The sequence below is a fragment of the Dipodomys spectabilis genome, unplaced genomic scaffold (assembly GCF_019054845.1).
Source record: "Dipodomys spectabilis isolate Male_0828 unplaced genomic scaffold, ASM1905484v1 ptg000652l, whole genome shotgun sequence".
Classification (NCBI taxonomy): domain Eukaryota; kingdom Metazoa; phylum Chordata; class Mammalia; order Rodentia; family Heteromyidae; genus Dipodomys; species Dipodomys spectabilis.
The window spans coordinates 125,648-143,776 of record NW_024871329.1 but is presented as its reverse complement, the minus strand read 5'-3'; the positions used below and the strand labels follow the sequence as shown (position 1 = coordinate 143,776).

Genomic DNA, 18,129 nt, shown 5'->3' with positions numbered 1-18,129 from the left:
CTTCCAGGAGCCTCCTCCTGCCCTGCACCTCTCTGCCTGGGTCTGGATTCTCCAGCTCTCTTCCTTCCTGCCTCCTCCGCATCCCCCCCCACACCCTTTTTCCTTTTAGCCCTGAGAACAAATAGCCGCTCACCCCACCACCCACACCCCCAAGGGGTGAGAGGCCCCCCAGGAGGTACAGGTGCCCACGGGCTCTGCCCAGGGCATCAGGGACTTTCCTCCATCCACCCAGGGAGGCTGGGACGCCCCCTCGGGGCAGAGGCTGTGAGGCCGGTGGAGGCTGGACGGCCCCCAGAGGAGGAGGCTGGACACAGGACTTGAGGAGCAGTTAAGAAGGGAGACAGCCCCCGTTCATCACCCACCAACACTGGAAAAGTCCTAAGAAAAACGTGTGGGGATGGGGAGCACTGAGAGCAGGGGTGTGGAAAAGTCCCCTGGGGGGCCCGCCACGGCCCTCTGCGCCAGCCTGCATTCAGGTCCTGGGGCCGGGCCATCAGACAGACACCGGCCTGCAAAGAGCGGTGGGCCTGCAGGCCAGCGGTGTGGGCGTGGGTGCCGGCGTGGGTGGTGGGAGCTCTGCCGCCCTCCTGCCCTCCCGCCCTCCTGCCCGGCCCTCCTCTGCCCTAGACGTTTGGCGCCGCGGACTGGGAGGTTCTCCACATCGGGGACAGGGTCTTCCTGGCCGTGGCCAACAGCCACAGCTACGACGTGGAGACGCAGGTTCAGAACGACTCCTACGTCCTCAGCTCCGTCATCTACGAGCTGAACGTCACCGCGCAGAGCTTCGTCAAGTTTCAGGACATCTCCACCTGCAGGTGGGGGGCTGCGCAGGAGGGGGGCAGGGCGGGTCTGGGGCGGGCCACCTCCCGCCAGTTCCTCCCCGTGTCTCCTGAACCGTCTGACTGGCAGATGCGCAGAGCGGATCTCAGGGAGTTTTTTCAATCCAAAAGAAAAAAAAATCCTGAGACCAGGAGATCAAGCTCCGTGCCTGGCTCGGACCCAGAGCCAAGCCGGGTACGCTGCCGCCACAGCGGCCACGGCCGGAGAGCCACAGTCCCCACTACGGGGCACGTGGGACGTGGCAAGGGGGCCCTGCCAGGATCCGCTGAGGTCAGACGTGCCGGGCGCTTCGGAAGGAAGCTAGAGGGAGACGCGGAGCAGCGGGAGCCAGCGGTGGCAGTGACCTGCCTCTCACGCCACACCCTCTTCCTCCACAGTGCTCTGGACTGGGAGTTCTTCTCCGTGGGGGAAGACCACTTCCTGGTGGTTGCCAACTCCTTCGATGGAAACTCCTTCTCTGTGAACAGTATTATTTACAGGTAAAGACCAGCCAGGGCCGCCCCTCCTGCCTCAGCGCTCACCTGCCCTGCCAGGGCTCCCCAGCTTAGGCCGGGCCAGGCCTCGTGGTCAGGTGAGGCTGGATTTGTGAAGAACTGTAAGCATCATGAGTGGGTGTTACTTCCATTCCCCGCAGCCCACCAATGAGCAGCTGGGATGCCCATGGGAGCCTCAGGCGCCTGGCTCTAGTTTTTGCCTGACAGCCTCAAGGACCGAGAGACGCAATCATATCTGAGAACAAAGACAGCTTTGCCCTCTGGTCTCTAAGGCCGTTGCTGCTTCCCTGTTTCCGGTGTGCTTGCTTGCTGGTCTTGGCTGTGCTGTGCTGCAGCACGGACTCGGGGCCCACGCTCGAGAGGCAGGCGCCCCACACTCATCTCGGCCATTGTGCTGTCCTTTGCTTTTCAGACACAGTGTAGACTTGGCCCAGGGCTGGCCTGGAACCGCCCTCCTCGCTCTGCCTGCAGCAGCTGGGGCTGCAGCCGTGTGGCGTTGTGGCCACTTCCTTTCTTGGTTTTCTTAACTAGCTACAAGCTGCAGAGCAGCCTTGGCCAGCAGAGCGGCCTCTGCCCATGGGGAGGCCGCTGCATGTGGGGTTGGCGGGAAGGTACGATGGTGCCCTCCTCCGGCCTCGACGCTTGCTCTGCTTGAGGCTTCCTGTGGTGCTGGGTATGCTTTCTCTATGAATGTATCGATGGTAGCCTGCTGCTTGGTGACTCCTAGTAAGAGGTAGAAGCTGACGTCCCAGAGAATGCATTATTGCTTTATGTATGGCTGGATTCCATGGCTGTTGTGTAAGAATTGTACAACAGGAAATGAAGTTGCTCTGGTGCCTGTGGGGACTTTCTGGACTAATTCATAAATATTCTCTGCAGTGTTTTCTCACTCTGCCCAGGGGTCTGAATAGTTGAACTAACAGGTGTAATTGTTTCCTATGCCTGGGGTAAGTTTATTTACAAGCCATGCGGACCTGGTGCCTTGTTGATAGTGTCTTAGATAGCATTCTCAGTCTCGGCCTCCAGGTGGTATTTTCAGGTCTCCAGCTCTCTTCACTTAGTTTTGATCGTGTCTTTACTAAAAGAAACGTCTGATTTCCTTAGACTTCAAATCTATCATGCTGAAAGCAGCATGGTAAAATAATTCCAAAATGGATGTGGGGGGAATTCTTTAAATGACCAAAGAAACTTTGGGGGAAAGGCAGGGAAGGAGAAAGCGGCCTGTCCATCCACAGATAGGTAGATGATCCTCCTGCCCTCCCGTGAGCACAGAGATGGCTGTGCTGGGTAAAGCTCGGCGGTAGAGTGCTTACCTCCCTCTATGGGGGCCTGAGTTTCATCCCCAACCACACAGGAAGCTGATAGGTGGGGTGAAGAGCCAAGAACTGACGGTTGTTTAACGTGATAAGAGATATATTTAAGTCAATGGAAAAGCCTGGAGTACGGATATTTAAGTCAATGGAAAAGCCTGGAGTATGGAATAAAGTAACCTCATACAATTTGTGATCTATCTGGAGGAAAACAAAGCTAAACCCTTATTGCATAGCCACATTCAAAAATTAATCTTATAGCCGGGCGCTGGTGGCTCACGCCTGTAATCCTAGCTACTCAGGAGGCTGAGATCTGAGGATCGTGGTTCAAAGCCAGCCCGGGCAGGAGAGACCGTGAGACTCCTATCTCCAATAAACCACCAGAAAACCGGAAGTGGCGCTGTAGCTCAAGTGGTAGAGCGCTCACCTTGAGCTGAAGAGCTGAGGGACAGCACCCAGGCCCAGAGTTCAAGCCCCACCACCGACTAAAAAAAAAAAAAAAATTAATCTTATATGGATTAAAAACCAAATGTAAGGATAGGCACGGGGGAAAAACCCAAATATAAAAAATTCAACAAGAGGACCATAGGAGAGCCAGGAACGGGGAGTCACACGGGTGTACCAGCTGCCCGGGGGTGCACGGGGGGGGGTTGTTTAGGCAAAGGGCGGCCCGGCCAGACCCCTCTCAACACCCGCGTCCTCCCTGCAGAGAGGCTTAGGTAGGAAGATCACAGTCGCCGGCCGGCCCGGGCAGAACTGACCCCCTTCCTGGAGGGGGAGCCGGGGGTGGCCGGCAGAAGCTGTCTGTCCACCCCAGGGCCCCACGCGGGCACGGGAGGACAGACCCTCGGGGGATAGAAGGTGGATTTTCATTGAGAAAAGGGGCCAAGGCTCTGACCAAGGAAACTGCTAGAAGTTTGTTCTCACCTGCAGGGTGGGAGGGTGGACAGCTCCAAGTTGGCGGGCCGGACTGGGCTGGAAAACAGCCCGGGGAAATGTGAAAACCAAAGCCCATGCCCTCCAACAACAACCTAGCCACGCGTGGACACTACACCTCATGCACGGGGCACGCCCCGCGGCCAGGCCTCCTGGTGTTGGGGTACGGAGCAGAGCAGGGGCCACGAGCACGGTGCAGGGGGTTAGAGCGGAGGGCGCTGCTCCCGCTGGGACCTTGTGTCCGCCGGCCCAGGGCGGGGCCGTGCCCAGACACGCCCCACCCACTGCCAAGGAATGGCCAGGCCCATCCCCGCCCACAGCCAAGACAACCCGAGGGGCGCCCAGAGACATGCCCCACCCACTGCATGGCCAGTCACAGCCCCGCCCTCCAAGGCCCCGCCCACAGCCAAGGCCCCACCCACAGCATGCCATGTCCATCTGTCCCACAGACCCCCTGGGGGCAGTGGAGTCACACTGTGTCCATCTGTCCCGCAGACCTGGGGACAGTGGAGTCACACCATGTCCATCTGTCCTGCAGGCCCACTGGGGGGCAGTGGAGTCACGGCGTGTCCATCTGTCCCGCAGACCTGGGGACCGTGGGCCCACACCGTGTCCATCTGTCTGCAGGTGGCAGGGCTACGAGGGCTTTGTGCCAGTGCACAGCCTCCCCACCGTGGGCTGCCGGGACTGGGAGGCCTTCCACACGGCCACTGGCTCCTTCCTCATCTACTCCAGCGCCAAGGAGCCCCTGTCCCGGGTCCTGCAGCTCAGGACCATCTGAAGGCCAGGGCAGCCGCAGCCAGCCGGACTCCACCGCCCTGACCAGCTCTCCACGCCCTGCTGGGGCTGCACTGACCACCCGGCGGCCCTGGGCCCAGCGGGCCGAAGCCCCCACCATGGCGCAGCCCCCGAGTCCAGCAGATTCGGCCTCGGGGCAGCTTCCTCCAGTCTTACCTCACTTGGCCTCAGCCCTTGGCGCAGCCCACGTGGGCCCTGACTATTTATTGTATTTTATCTACAGGCAAATATATTTATATCACTCTGTCCCAAAGGGCGGCGCAGCGTCCTGCTTGCCCGGGCCAGGCCGGGGACGCGCACGGCCCCAGCCAGGGAAGCCCCTCTTGCAGGCAGCTGCTCCTGCGGGCCTCAGTGCACCTGCAGATGCTTTGGGGACAGGGCTAGGCCCCACCCCCAGGTCCCCAGTGGAGGCCACAGCGCCCCTTCTCTGGCCAGTCACCCGGTCCCCGCAGCTCCACACTGTGTGCAGAGGGCTCTGCCCCCATGTCCAAGGCCCCTGCCCTTTCCCTGCTCCGGGCTCAGGACATCGGGGTGTGGGCTCATGTGGGGGTTGGGAGGCTCGGTGCGGGCTGGGATTCTCCAGGGTCCTCACCTCAGGGCCCAGGAGAGGAAAACTCCAGGGGGCTGCAAGGTGGCTGCACAGGGGGCCAGGAGGAGCCCATCATGGATCAGAGCAAGTGGACCAGGGCCAGCACGGGACCGGAGCAGCCCCGTGGCCAGCATGGCCAGGGCAGACCCACGGCCAGGGCGCCCAGGGCTGGCATGGGAGCGGGGCAGACCCACGGCCAGGGCGGACACGTGGAGGGGATGCAGGGGCAGTGCCCCGCTGGGTCTGTGGGGCAGACAGGCCATCTGGAAAGCCGGGACGGAGGTGGGGCGAGTCACCTTGGGACTACTTCTGAAGAATCTCCAGAAACTCGCTCACAAGGGTGCAGCCACAGAGAAGCGGGGGGCAGGGGGGGAGCCCAAGCAGCAGAGAGCCTGCCTCCTCGCCTGTGTTGATTAAACCACGTGTTGGCTGACACGCAGAGAGCTTGCAGATGAGATTAGTTTTAAAGTCTGAATGGGAGGTGAAGCAGAAGGGCGGGAATCATCCAATCAGAGGAAGGAAGTCTGCGGCCAGCCCCGCCCAGCTCCAGGCAAGGTGACCCGGATGTCTCTGCGCCCCTCTGTGTGCCGAGGGGGCTGCTGGGGTGTCCGATGGCCCTGGGGCTGGTGCCAGGTGTGGGGGGGGTGACACATGTCACACCGTACACGGAGTGGGGAGCCGCGGGCATGGCTGCCAGGGCTCTGATGTCCTCAGAGCCCATGCAGGATGGGTGGCAAAGGCCGCAGCCGTCCGGCCCACGGAGGGGGGGGGGGGAGTGCGCAGATGAGAAGCTAACCCTGTGCGCAGGATTTCTAAGTTACAAACGCAAGCCTGAGGGCAGTGTAGAGAGGGCTCAGATACGTGTAGCGGCCATCTGTGCTTCTGGATTCTGTCTGCATGTTGGGCGCTTGCAGGCCCCTGCTCTGCTGCCCGCACGCTCGCCAGCCAGCTGCTGCTCAGACAGGCTGGTGGGCTGAGCCGGGTGCTTCTTACTCATCCGTGGGAATTCTTGTCACTATAAAGGCATGGTTGTACAGTCTCCCTCCTGGAATTATTCCCAGAGCTGCCCTCGGCAGCTTCTCCCTCTGCTCCTTGCTCCTGAGCTTTGCTCCCTGCAGTCCTGACCAAAGACCGGGATAGCTGTGTGTGACATCACCGCGTCAGCTGTGTGTGACATCACCGCGTCAGCTGTGTGTGACATCACTGTGTCAGCAGCGGTGTGTGACATCACCACGTCAGCAGCGGTGTGTGACATCACCGCGTCAGCAGCTGTGTGTGACATCACCGCGTCAGCTGTGTGTGACATCACCGCGTCAGCAGCTGTGTGTGACATCACCGCGTCAGCAGCTGTGTGTGACATCACCGCGTCAGCAGCTGTGTGTGACATCACCGCGTCAGCAGCTGTGTGTGACATCACCGCGTCAGCAGCGGTGTGTGACATCACCGCGTCAGCAGCTGTGTGTGACATCACCGCGTCAGCTGTGTGTGACATCACCGCGTCAGCTGTGTGTGACATCACTGTGTCAGCAGCGGTGTGTGACATCACCACGTCAGCAGCTGTGTGTGACATCACCGCGTCAGCTGTGTGTGACATCACCGCATCAGCTGTGTGTGACATCACCACGTCAGCAGCGGTGTGTGACATCACCACGTCAGCAGCGGTGTGTGACATCACCGCGTCAGCAGCTGTGTGTGACATCACCGCGTCAGCTGTGTGTGACATCACCGCGTCAGCAGCTGTGTGTGACATCACCGCGTCAGCAGCTGTGTGTGACATCACCGCGTCAGCAGCGGTGTGTGACATCACCGCGTCAGCAGCTGTGTGTGACATCACCGCGTCAGCAGCGGTGTGTGACATCACCGCGTCAGCAGCTGTGTGTGACATCACCGCGTCAGCAGCTGTGTGTGACATCACCGCGTCAGCTGTGTGTGACATCACCGCGTCAGCAGCTGTGTGTGACATCACCGCGTCAGCTGTGTGTGTGACATCACCGCGTCAGCAGCTGTGTGTGACATCACTGTGTCAGCAGCTGTGTGTGACATCACCACGTCAGCTGTGTGTGACATCACCGCGTCAGCAGCGGTGTGTGACATCACCGCGTCAGCAGCGGTGTGTGACATCACCGCGTCAGCAGCGGTGTGTGACATCATTGGGTCAGCTGTGTGTGACATCACCATGTCAGCAGCGGTGTGACATCACCGCGTCAGCAGCTGTGTGTGACATCACCACGTCAGCAGCGGTGTGTGACATCACCGCGTCAGCAGCTGTGTGTGACATCACCGCGTCAGCAGCGGTGTGTGACATCACCGCGTCAGCAGCTGTGTGTGACATCACCGCGTCAGCAGCTGTGTGTGACATCACCGCGTCAGCAGCTGTGTGTGACATCACCGCGTCAGCAGCGGTGTGTGACATCACCGCGTCAGCAGCTGTGTGTGACATCACCGCGTCAGCAGCGGTGTGTGACATCACCGCGTCAGCAGCTGAACTCGTATGCTCTGTGCAGAGCTCTCGTTGCTCACCTGCTCCTCTCACCTCACCCTCCACCCCACAGACACCCAGGCACCCAGATGCACATCCCCACACGTGCAAACACGTACACACACGCATGTGCACCAGTGCTAATGCATGCACGCGTCTACACAAATCTCAGCAATGCAGCCATGGCTCGTCACCAGCAACAGACCACGAACAAGATCCTCCCACGCCTGGCCAGCTCTTGCCTGAGGGACGGTGTTCTCGCGGGCTCTGCGCTGTGGTGTGGTGTGGCTGCTCCTCCAGGGAGCTGAGGGTTGGGGAGGGGAGGTCAGGATGGAGCTGAGCACATCAGCTGACAACTCCAGACACAAGCCACACAGCCACACAGGTTTAGCACCTAGGAAGAGGCACTGATCACAGAAATGCCACCCCAGATGCTGTCACCTGCGTCACAGGCTCACACCGGCAGGCCGGGGCAGAGCGGCTCCTGCCGTCAGCCGGGGAAGCAGTGAGCGCCCTGCTGGGAGAGGGATGGGCGTGTCGCCCGCTGCAGAGCCTCCAGCTTGTGCCCTAGTTATTGTGATTTCCAGATTGACAGACTGGTGACCTTGGGGAGCACAGGGCTGTGCCACGTCCTCCTGACCTGGCCATGCTGGCCTGTGATCACGTGACGCACAGAGGCCCTTGGAGCAGGAGTTGAGCTGGTGACACCAGGACAGCCTTGCTGGCCGGCACCGGTCAGTACCCAAGATGCCTGCTCTGGGCACACTGCGCAGCTGCCCGGCCCACACATCCACTCACCTGTCTGCTAAGAGAGGGATCCTGGTAGGGCCTAGCCAGACGCCCACCCTGCACACAGGCCTTGAACCCTTGAGCCCCGGGCAGGTCCACACCCATCACCCACCTTCGCTCCTCTGATGTGGCTCACGCGACTCCAGCCCTGGGCCACCCATGTAATGGTGCCTCCCTTCCCGCGGCCCAAGGATCAGCTGCTCTGGAATGTGCCTCCTGCCTCAATCCGCACAGGCACCCTCCAGCCCGGCCCAGGACCGGGCGGGGGAGCTTCCTCCCGGCCCCTGTGCGCAGCCCCCAGCCAGCCGCTGCCTGCCAGCGCCAGGGCATCAGCTCCCTGCCTGGCCTGCGTCATCGCCATGGTGACAGGTGCAGAGCCCGCGCAGCGGCTCCTCCGGCGCCGTGCAGGCGGCCAGGCCGTGGCCCTGTTTTGCCTCACTCGCTGGCCACTGGCGCTGGCTGGTGCGGTACCACCCAGCGCGGGCCGTTGTGTTTTGACAAGGCCCCTCCCAGGGTCCTGAGGGAACACACACGTCCAGGCTCAGTACCAAAGACCCAGGCTCTAGTTCAGCGCTGCCCCCAAGTGAACCCCGGCTCCCCACCCCTCCCTTGGGGCCCAGAACCTCGCTTCCCCTCTGAGAACACAACCCACCACCCCAGCACCCCAAGAACAAACCCAACCTCCCTTGAGAGCAAGCTGGCTCCTGGGGCTGACCCTGGGGCTGCTGTCCCCTCCCAGGGGGGCCGCCCGCCCCACCAGGAGCCACACCATGGGCTGAAGACAAACGGCTCCCCAGGAACTGGCAGCAGCCACGCAGCGGGAGCTGACTTTACACATCTTCCTGGAAAGAGGCCGAGAGGCCGCCCACTCCTGCGCTGTGGCCAGGCGCTGCCACGGGCCCAGAACCTTCCTCCTCCACAGCCTGAGTCCTCCCTGCTCCCAGGGAGCCCAGTCCACACTGAGACCCAGTGCCCACCCACAGCTGACTGGTGGGGCGGGCAGCCCCGGAGGTGAGCTCACCCCACAGTCCCTGCCAGGCTGGGTCTCGGCTCGGGCCCCTCTGGGGTCCGCCCCACCTGCTTCCCGGGGAGTCCCGGTTCTCCTTGCCCACCCTTCCCCCCTCCCCGCTGGCCCCTAATCTCCCCCACCTGCCACCAGCGCCTGCTTCCCCTGACGCCAGAGCTGGCTGCCCCGCGCTGCCCACATCTGTGACCTGTGGCCTGGCCAGCACCCAGTGCCTGAGGCCCAGCGAGCACTGTGCCTCCCGAGGCCGTGGCCGGGGGTCGAGGGTTCCAGCTGTCACTGGAAGCAGCAGGGCCGCGTCTGGTGTGGGCCCGGGGCCCTGCAGATCCCCGAGGAGGACGGCAGCAGGCTCTGAGCCCTGCCTCCCACCACAAGCCTGGTATGACTCCACACGGGGCTCGAGCCAGGACTCCACTCACACTGCACGTGCTGGGCACGAGGGCCCCAGACAACCCCACCCCTCCATCCACTGCACAGCACACTGGCTTGAGTGCAGGTGTGGGCATGGTCTCTAGACCCTGAGGGCCATTTCTCCTTAACACACCACCAGGACTAAAGAATCATGACTTGGTTCTGCTGTGCTGTGGGCCTGTTTCCGTGATGCTGACAGGTCAGCCCAAGCCAGCGTGGTCACGTGACTATGCTCCTGTCTGGAGCCAGCGTGGGCACAGCCCTGGCATGCAGTGGTACCGACGCCAGACCAGACCTCGGTGGCCTCACTCCTCCACTGCAAGTCACACAACACTTTGCAGATCACAAGCCAAAAACAAGCTCAAGTTCTAACCAGGTCTCTTCTTGATAAGGCATCTATACTTGAAGCTCATAACCAATTTACACTTATTTGTTCCCCACACACACACAGATATCTGAAGTAGCTTGAAGTGTAACATAAAAAACACAGTAGAAAATAAAACTAGAAATGAAGAATCATAGACATGGAAGTCACAGCTACCCTGAATAGGAAGTAAGTTGGGTAAGAAAACTGAGCAACAAATGAGCTCTGAAGTTCCTGGCAGCAGAGGTGAAGAGAAAAAATTCTTGTTGCTGGAGAAGAGAAGCATCCACTGAGCGGCCTGGAAACATCCAACTGCAGTCCCTCTGTCCTTTGTAGAGACAGGTTTCGGACATGGGTGATAGAAAAGCAAGGCACGGGAGTGAGCGGTCCGCAGCCTCCTCCAGCTGGGCACTGGAAGCAGGAAGGGCTGTTTTACTGGGTTTTTTGTGGCAGCCATCTGCACTCTGTAGACGCGTGTTGGACCTTTCTCCACCCCGGGGATCAATGGATTACAATTTTGGCACAACGCTTGCTCAAACATTCTGAAGACAAAGGTTAGTAAAAGCTCCAAATTCCACTGACTTCTCTAGAAAACTGGTCTTCTAGAGCTTTGCACTGGACAAATGGCCATCGCCTTTCGTGTTCTGATGTGTGTGTACCAGGCAAACACTGGCCGGCCACCCAAGGGCCAACCTGCCCGTGGTGTCACCGTGAGTCAGCACCCCTCCAGGCCTGGGGGCCCTCCTCCTCTGTGTCCATTCTCACATCACCGCGTCCCCCAACCGTAGTACCCCTTTCTCTAAGCCTGTTTCCTTGCACACGCCCCCCCCCATCCCAGGGCAGGAGTGCTCGCCCGTGCCTCCCAAGGAAGCGCTTTTCACACGGAAAAGGCCAGTGCCCAGCCTCCCTCCCTGGAGGACACAGCTCGGCCTCCGCCACTTCCAAAGCCTGCGTGGGGAGGGGCGGCGTGCGGGGCGCTAGGGCGCGGGGCCCCGGGCGTCCTTGGCGGCGGGGGCGCTGGGCAGCGACTTCAGGTACTCCAGCTGTCTCCTGGCATCCTCCTGGTTGTGCCTCACGTAGTAGACGACGTAGGTGACGACCATGGCAAACCAGCCGAACATGGTGACCAGCATGGCCACGTCGGTGGTCTTGCGGTGGGCGCTGCAGAAGCTGACGCCCGAGTCCAGCACCTGGATGAGCGGCTTCCCCACGAAGGCCTCCTGCGCGGCCGAGTGGCAGGCGATGTCGTCGACCGAGTCGGGGTCCAGCTTCAGCTCCCACAGCGCCTCCTGCAGCGCGCACTCGCAGTGCAGCGGGTTGTGCGCCAGGCGCACCTGCGCGCTCAGCTTGCCCAGCGCGTCCTTGGGGATCCTGCGGATGCGGTTGTGGGACAGGTCCAGCAGCCGCAGGCCCCCGGCCAGGCCCGAGAAGGCCGACGGGCCCACGGCCTCGATGGCGTTGCGGGACAGGTCCAGCTCCCGCAGCTGCGGCAGGTGCTGGAAGGCCCCGTTGGGGACGCGGGAGATCTCGTTGCGGTCCAGCTTCAGGAGCACGGCGTCGGCGGGGATGCCGCCCGGGATCTCGCGCAGGCCGCGCGCGCTGCAGTGCACGGCCACGGCGCCCGCGAGCTCGGGGCACTGGCAGGCGGCGGGGCAGGCGGCGCCCAGGCGCAGGCCCAGGAGGAGGAGGAGGCCGGGGCCCCGCGCGGGCGCCGGCGGGGCCCGGGGGCTGCGCGCGCCCCGGGGGCCCATGCTGCCCCGCGCGCCCGGGACGGACGGACGGACGGACGCCCCGCGGCTGCCCCGCCCGCCGAGCCACGCCAGGACGAGCTGCGCCTCGGGTCTAGACAAGACACGGGAGGGAGCAGCGGAGTCGGCGGCGGCCCGGGAGCGGCCGGGACGGGCACGAGGCGCAGACCCCTGGGCCGGCGTCTGGGGCGGGGCGCGGCCTCCTGGAAGCACCTGCCCCGCACCGGCCGGTCCGATCCCGAAACCCCGACCGCGCCCGACCCCGACCCCGCCCCGGCCCAGCCCGGCCCCCCGCAGCCCCTCCCCGACTCCCGCCCCCGCCCCTACAGCCCGGCCCCTGCAGCCCCGCCCCCGCCCCGACAGCCCCGCCCCCGCCCCTGCAGCCCCGCCCCCGCCCCGACAGCCCCGCCCCCGCCCCGCCCCTGCAGCCCCGCCCCCGCCCCTGCAGCCCAGCCCCCGCCCCTGCAGCCCCGCCCCTGCAGCCCCGCCCCTGCAGCCCCGCCCCTGCAGCCCCGCCCCCGCCCCTGCAGCCCCGCCCCAGCAGCCCCGCCCCCGCCCCGCCCCGGCAGCCCCGCCCCCGCAGCCCCGCCCCCGCCCCGGCAGCCCCGCCCCCGCCCCTGCAGCCCCGCCCCCGCCCCTGCAGCCCAGCCCCCGCCCCTGCAGCCCCGCCCCCGCCCCGACAGCCCCGCCCCGGCAGCCCAGCCCCCGCCCCGGCAGCCCCGCCCCCGCCCCGCCCCTGCAGCCCAGCCCCCGCCCCGGCAGCCCCGCCCCCGCCCCGACAGCCCCGCCCCGGCAGCCCCGCCCCGGCAGCCCCGCCCCGGCAGCCCCGCCCCTGCAGCCCCGCCCCTGCAGCCCCGCCCCGACAGCCCCGCCCCTGCCCCGCCCCTGCAGCCCCGCCCCCGCCCCGGCAGCCCCGCACCCTGCAGCCCCGCCCCCGCCCCGGCAGCCCCGCCCCCGCGCCGACAGCCCCGCCCCGGCAGCCCCGCCCCCGCCCCGGCAGCCCCGCCCCGGCAGCCCCGCCCCCGCCCCGGCAGCCCCGCCCCCACCCCGGCAGCCCCGCCCCCGCCCCGGCAGCCCCGCCCCGGCAGCCCCGCCCCCGCCCCCGCCCCGGCCGCCCAGCCCGGGTCCCGCCCCGGCAGCCCCGCCCCGCAGCCCCGCCCCCGCCCCTGCAGCCCCGCCCCAGGCCCGGCAGCCCCGCCCCGGCAGCCCCGCCCCCGCCCCGGCAGCCCCGCCCCCGCCCCGGCCGCCCCGCCCCCGCCCCGGCCGCCCAGCCCGGGTCCCGCCCGGCTCCCCGCGGGCATTCAGGGGGCTCCCGCCGGGTCAGGCCCGGGCCGGGGCGGGACCGGCCCGCGTCTGGGCGGCCGGGGCGGTGGCGTTCGGACACAAAACTGAATAAAGCCGGGATCTGTGCGGAGAAAGGACGGGGAGGGGGAGAAGAGGGGTGCGGGGTGGGGCCGCGCCCGGGCCCGGCGGGGTGCGGGGTGCGGGTGGGGACCGGGCTGGATGCGGGGGGGCGGGGTGGGGCCGTGCCCGGGCCGGGCGGGGTGCGGGGTGCGGGGCGGGGCCGGGCAGGGTCGGGTGCGAGGTGCGGGGTGCGGGTGGGGGCCGTGTCCGGGCCGGGCGGGCGGGGATGTACCTGCGCGGCCGCTCGGCTGCTCGGCGTCGCTGCGGCCTCCACGAGCCAGGCGCCCTCCGGACCCCCGCCCCGCGCAGCGGCCGCCCGGGGCTCTCTCCTGAGGCCCGGGCTGCAAGCCGAGCCCGCCGGGGCCGAGAGGGGCGGGGCCTGGCGGGGCGGAGCCTGGCGGGGTGGGGTTGTGGGCGGGGTCAGGAAGAGGCGGGGCACTGACAGGGGCAGGAGGCGAATCAGAGCGTGGCATGGCTCGAGGGGAGGGGCGTGTGAGGTACTGTAGTCGCGGCAGGGCCAGCCTTGAAGGTGGGCGGGGCTTCGGCCGAATTGCAGCCTTGGGGGCGTGGTCTCCCTGGAAGGCGTGGCTCCTCGGCCTCTGGCTCCGCCTCTTGGCCACACCCCCGACCTAGCTAGTGCAGTCACTGTCACGTCCTTGGTCCAGGCGCTGCCAGCCACGGGAAGGTCCTGAATGGCTGTGAGGTCCCTCTGCATGCGCATGCCCCATCCCGTGCACGCTCTCCCCGGCACAGCTCCCACCCCCCACCCCCCCCCCCCCCGCGCAGTCCCCTGCAGTTCTCCCTGCACAGTTCCCCCCCCCCCGCACAGTCCTCCCACAGTCCCCCCTGCACAGTCCCCCTGCACAGTCCTCCCACAGTCCCCCCACCGCACAGTCCCCCCCCCCGCACAGTCCCCCCAACCCCCCCGCACAGTCCCCCCTGCACAGTCCCCCCCTGCACAGTCCTCCCACAGTCCCCCCTTCACAGTCCCCCTGCACAGTCCTCCCACAGTCCCCCCCCCCGCACAGTCCCCCCCAACCCCCCCTGCACAGTCCCCCCCCGCACAGTCCCCCCAACCCCCCCGCACAGTCCCCCCTGCACAGTCCCCCCCTGCACAGTCCTCCCACAGTCCCCCCTTCACAGTCCCCCTGCACAGTCCTCCCACAGTCCCCCCCCGCACAGTCCCCCCCAACCCCCCCTGCACAGTCCCCCCCCCGCACAGTCACCCCAATCCCCCCCGCACAGTCCCCCCCTGCACAGTCCCCCCCACAGTCCCCCCTGCACAGTCCCCCTGCACAGTCCCCCTGCACAGTCCCCCTGCACAGTCCTCCCACAGTCCCCCCTGCACAGTCCCCCCTGCACAGTCCCCCCTGCACAGTCCTCCCACAGTCCCCCCTGCACAGTCCCCCTGCACAGTCCCCCTGCACAGTCCTCCCACAGTCCCCCCTGCACAGTCCCCCCTGCACAGTCCCCCTGCACAGTCCCCCCTGCACAGTCCTCCCACAGTCCCCCCTGCACAGTCCCCCCTGCACAGTCCCCCCTGCACAGTCCCCCCTGCACAGTCCTCCCAGAGTACCCCCTGCACAGTCCTCCCACAGTACCCCCTGCACAGTCCCCCCTGCACAGTCCCCCCTGCACAGTCCCCCCTGCACAGTCTTCCCACAGTCCCCCCTGCACAGTCCCCTGCACAGTCCTCCCACAGTTCCCCCTGCACAGTCCCCCTGCACAGTCCCCCCTGCACAGTCCTCCCACAGTCCTCCCACAGTCCCCCCTGCACAGTCCCCCCTGCACAGTCCCCCTGCACAGTCCCCCCGCACAGTCCTCCCACAGTCCCCCCTGCACAGTCCCCCCTGCACAGTCCCCCCTGCACAGTCCTCCCACAGTCCCCCCTGCACAGTCCTCCCACAGTACCCCCTGCACAGTCCCCCCCTGCACAGTCCCCCCCTGCACAATCCCCCCTGCACAGTCCCCCTGCACAGTCCCCCCTGCACAGTCCCCCTGCACAGTCCCCCCTGCACAGTCCCCCTGCACAGTCCCCCCTGCACAGTCCCCCTGCACAGTCCCCCTACACAGTCCCCCTGCACAGTCCTCCCACAGTCCCCCCAGCACAGTCCTCCCACAGTCCCCACCCCTCACAGTCCCCCCCAAACCCCCCCTGCACAGTCCTCCACAGTCCCCCCACACAGTCCCCCCTACAGTCCCCCCTGCACAGTCCTCCCACAGTCCCCCCTACAGTCCCCACCCCTCACAGTCCTCCCACAGTCTTCCCCTACAGTTCCCCCTGCACAATTCCCCCCCCACACACAGCCCCCCCCCACCTTCCACCCCTCTGCGCAGACTCCTCCCCACCACACCGTTGAGTTGGGGTGACCGTGAGGGCCGGGCTGTGGGGCTCCACGGGAGTCGCCTTGAGGCTGTTGAAACAGCCTCACCATGGAGCCCTCGACCCCAGGACCCGGGTTCGGCTCCGGCTGGGCCTTCGCCCTCTGCGGCCCCAGGTGATCCGTGCCAGTTGCCCTGCAGTTTGTTTTTGCTTTGCAGCCACGTGGCCACTCTTCTCAGCTTCTCTGCTGGGACCCTCGCTGTCCTGGAAGTCCCTCCACGTCCTGCTCTGCCTGCATCCCGACACCTTGATGTCGTGGTGTTGTGTCCTCAATCCCCTTCCGATTGAGTGTTTGACCCAGGGTATGAATACGACCGAATTAACTTCGGACATTTGGTGATTTTCCAGAGACTTTCTTGTTGGTGGCTAATTTAAATTCGTATTCTGTATGTTTGGGGTGCTTTTAATTTTATTGAGACCCATTTGATAGCACAGGCTAGGGGTACAGCTTCAGTGTGCATGGCGCTCAACCCTGTGCCGTGGAGTGTCAAGAAATACGGATCCACCGCTGGGCTGAGGAGTGCGATCTTGCGGCGCACCTGTGCACTGATCATTGAGAGAGGAGCACCAGATCCCTTTCTCCTGATGTCCTTTAGGTCTCCTTTGTTCATTTTGAAATGTTGTGTTCCGATTATTATGAGCCCTTGAGTAATTTACTCCTCTGTCACAGGAGATGGCTGTCTGTCTGTCCATGATTCTTTGATTTGAAATCTGTGCCTGGCACTGGCCCAGCCAGGCCAGTTTCCCCGTGACCAGGTCCAGTGGATGGTTCCCCGTGACCAGGTCCTGTGGATGGCGCCCTGAGCTTTGGCTTAGGCTGGGACGGCGTTGTGCCCCCTCAGTGGCTCCCCTCAGGACTTCCTCATACCCACATTCCTCCATCGACAACGCAGTTATGAGTGCGGAGGGGAAACAAAGGCTTCACAGTGGGGAAGAGGCCTCTTCCTCATCTGTGCGACCAGGCTGGTAAGCGCGGCGGTGAGCCGGGCGGGTCCCGGCCTGGCTCCCCTGGCACTGCTGTCCCCTCAGCGCCCACTCCCAGGGGGAAGGCTCCAGCACAGTATCAGTGAAGGGCCGTGAAGGCGGGGGGCTGAGGGGCCCTGAGTCTGCACTCCGGTTGGAGGGTGGGCATGCCGAGGGGACGGGGCGCGGGGGCTTCCTCCACGGGCCAGGGACGAGGCGCTAGGGAAAACAGCAAAGCCAGCCATGCTGGCTTAGACTTTTGTCCGTGGAGGCTCCACTCACGGGAAGACTGTCCACCCTGTCAGACCCCATTCTCCCCATCTGGTCTTTGTTCTCTCCCCTTCTCCTGCCTCTGTTGGGACCCGGAGCTTTGCCGGGGTCGGGGTGGGGATGGGACCTCACCAGGCGGGGCCGAGTGGGGGGTCTGTAGGTTTGGGGTGCCCTGGAAGGGAGCTGGGGTCCCTCTCTCTGTCCTCTCAGAGCAGGAGCATTTTGCTGCCAGACCCGCTCCCCACCACGGCTGTCTGCCCGTGCACGCGGCGCTCCCGCAGCGGGCCTGGCGGGCACGGCGGGCCTGGCGGGCACGGCGGCATGGGCTCCTCGGCATCTGCAAAGCTGACGGCGAGCTCTCAGTCATCACAGAGCCAGGTTTGCCTCCTTGGCCTCTGCGCTGGGTGGGCTTGCTGCCTTACCTCAGGGCTGCTCTGGAGCAGACAGCACAGCTGTGACCTTGCCCAGGCCGGGCACTGTGGTCTGAGGGAAGGCCCGGGACCGTGTCCGGCCCCCCTGCCCCCTCACCCCGCCTCACACTGTTGGTCATGTGCTTTGCTTTTCTGTGTGTAGGAAGCCCCACAATGCATTGGGATTGTTGTAGCAGTGCTGGGGTTGAACTCAGGGCCTCACGTTGCTGGGAGGTACTCTACCATCTGATCTACGCCGCCACCACCCCTGCTTTCTACTTCAAGTTAATCCTCCTCTTCTAAAGAGATGAAAATAATACAAGCTATGAAGTTAGTATGTTGAATATTGAAGAGATTTGAAAAAAGGGGTCCAACAGCCTGGAATTTTTTTTTAACTCAAGATCTTGAACTGCAGCCCTTCCTGCCTCAGCCTCCTGAGTGCTGGGATTCCAGGTATGTGTCACCACGCCCGGCTGGAATACGTCTCACAAAGGAATATGGTCACCACTGAACAGTGCGATCCAGCGTAGCTGGGCCACAGGCGTGACCTGGAGTGCTGGATGCCGATGGGAGGGCGGCATGGCCATTCCCCACAGCGGCTCGCCCGCCCTCAGGGGCTGGGGACTGGAGTGCCTTACCAGGCCCTGGTTATGAATCCGTGTACGCCTCAGTAAACATAAGCCATGTGCTGTGCAGGGCAGGTGTGAGTCCTGTCACCGCTGGTGATCGTGCCCGTGTATTCATTGACACCGATGACAGGGCCGTTTCCCAGCCAGTGTCCTCTTTGGGTCCTCTTGCTCTGAGGGTTCAGCCCCGCAGGAGAGGGGCATCCGTGGCAGGCCTGGCTCACTGTCTGCCTGCACTGTCAAAGCTCCAGAACCTTCTGCACTCGGGCGGCCCACGCCTCCCGCAGGACC

General features: G+C 64.7%; 3 protein-coding genes across 3 annotated transcripts in view; 2 read left to right on the top strand and 1 right to left on the bottom strand.

Annotated features, from left to right (window-relative positions):
* Positions 1 to 4,361, top strand: part of Tspear (thrombospondin type laminin G domain and EAR repeats) — a 114,992-nt gene extending 110,631 nt beyond the window's left edge. The window contains exons 10-12 of the mRNA XM_042671712.1: positions 628 to 815; positions 1,218 to 1,319; positions 4,208 to 4,361. Of these exons, the coding sequence (XP_042527646.1) occupies positions 628 to 815; positions 1,218 to 1,319; positions 4,208 to 4,361 (444 nt within the window). The remainder of the gene's footprint in view (positions 1 to 627; positions 816 to 1,217; positions 1,320 to 4,207) is intronic.
* Positions 4,362 to 4,476: 115 nt separating this feature from the next.
* Positions 4,477 to 9,614, top strand: LOC122101321 (ice-structuring glycoprotein-like). The gene is made up of 4 exons (XM_042671711.1): positions 4,477 to 4,566; positions 6,098 to 7,456; positions 8,427 to 8,702; positions 9,417 to 9,614. The coding sequence occupies exons 1-4, from the start codon at positions 4,477 to 4,479 to the stop codon at positions 9,612 to 9,614; spliced, it is 1,923 nt and encodes a 640-aa protein (XP_042527645.1).
* A 440-nt stretch (positions 9,615 to 10,054) lies between these two features.
* On the bottom strand, positions 10,055 to 11,785 carry Lrrc3 (leucine rich repeat containing 3). Its single transcript, XM_042671650.1, has one exon. It carries the CDS (start codon positions 11,783 to 11,785, stop codon positions 11,012 to 11,014), a length of 774 nt encoding a protein of 257 aa, XP_042527584.1. The 3' UTR covers positions 10,055 to 11,011.
* Positions 11,786 to 18,129: the final 6,344 nt, after the last annotated feature.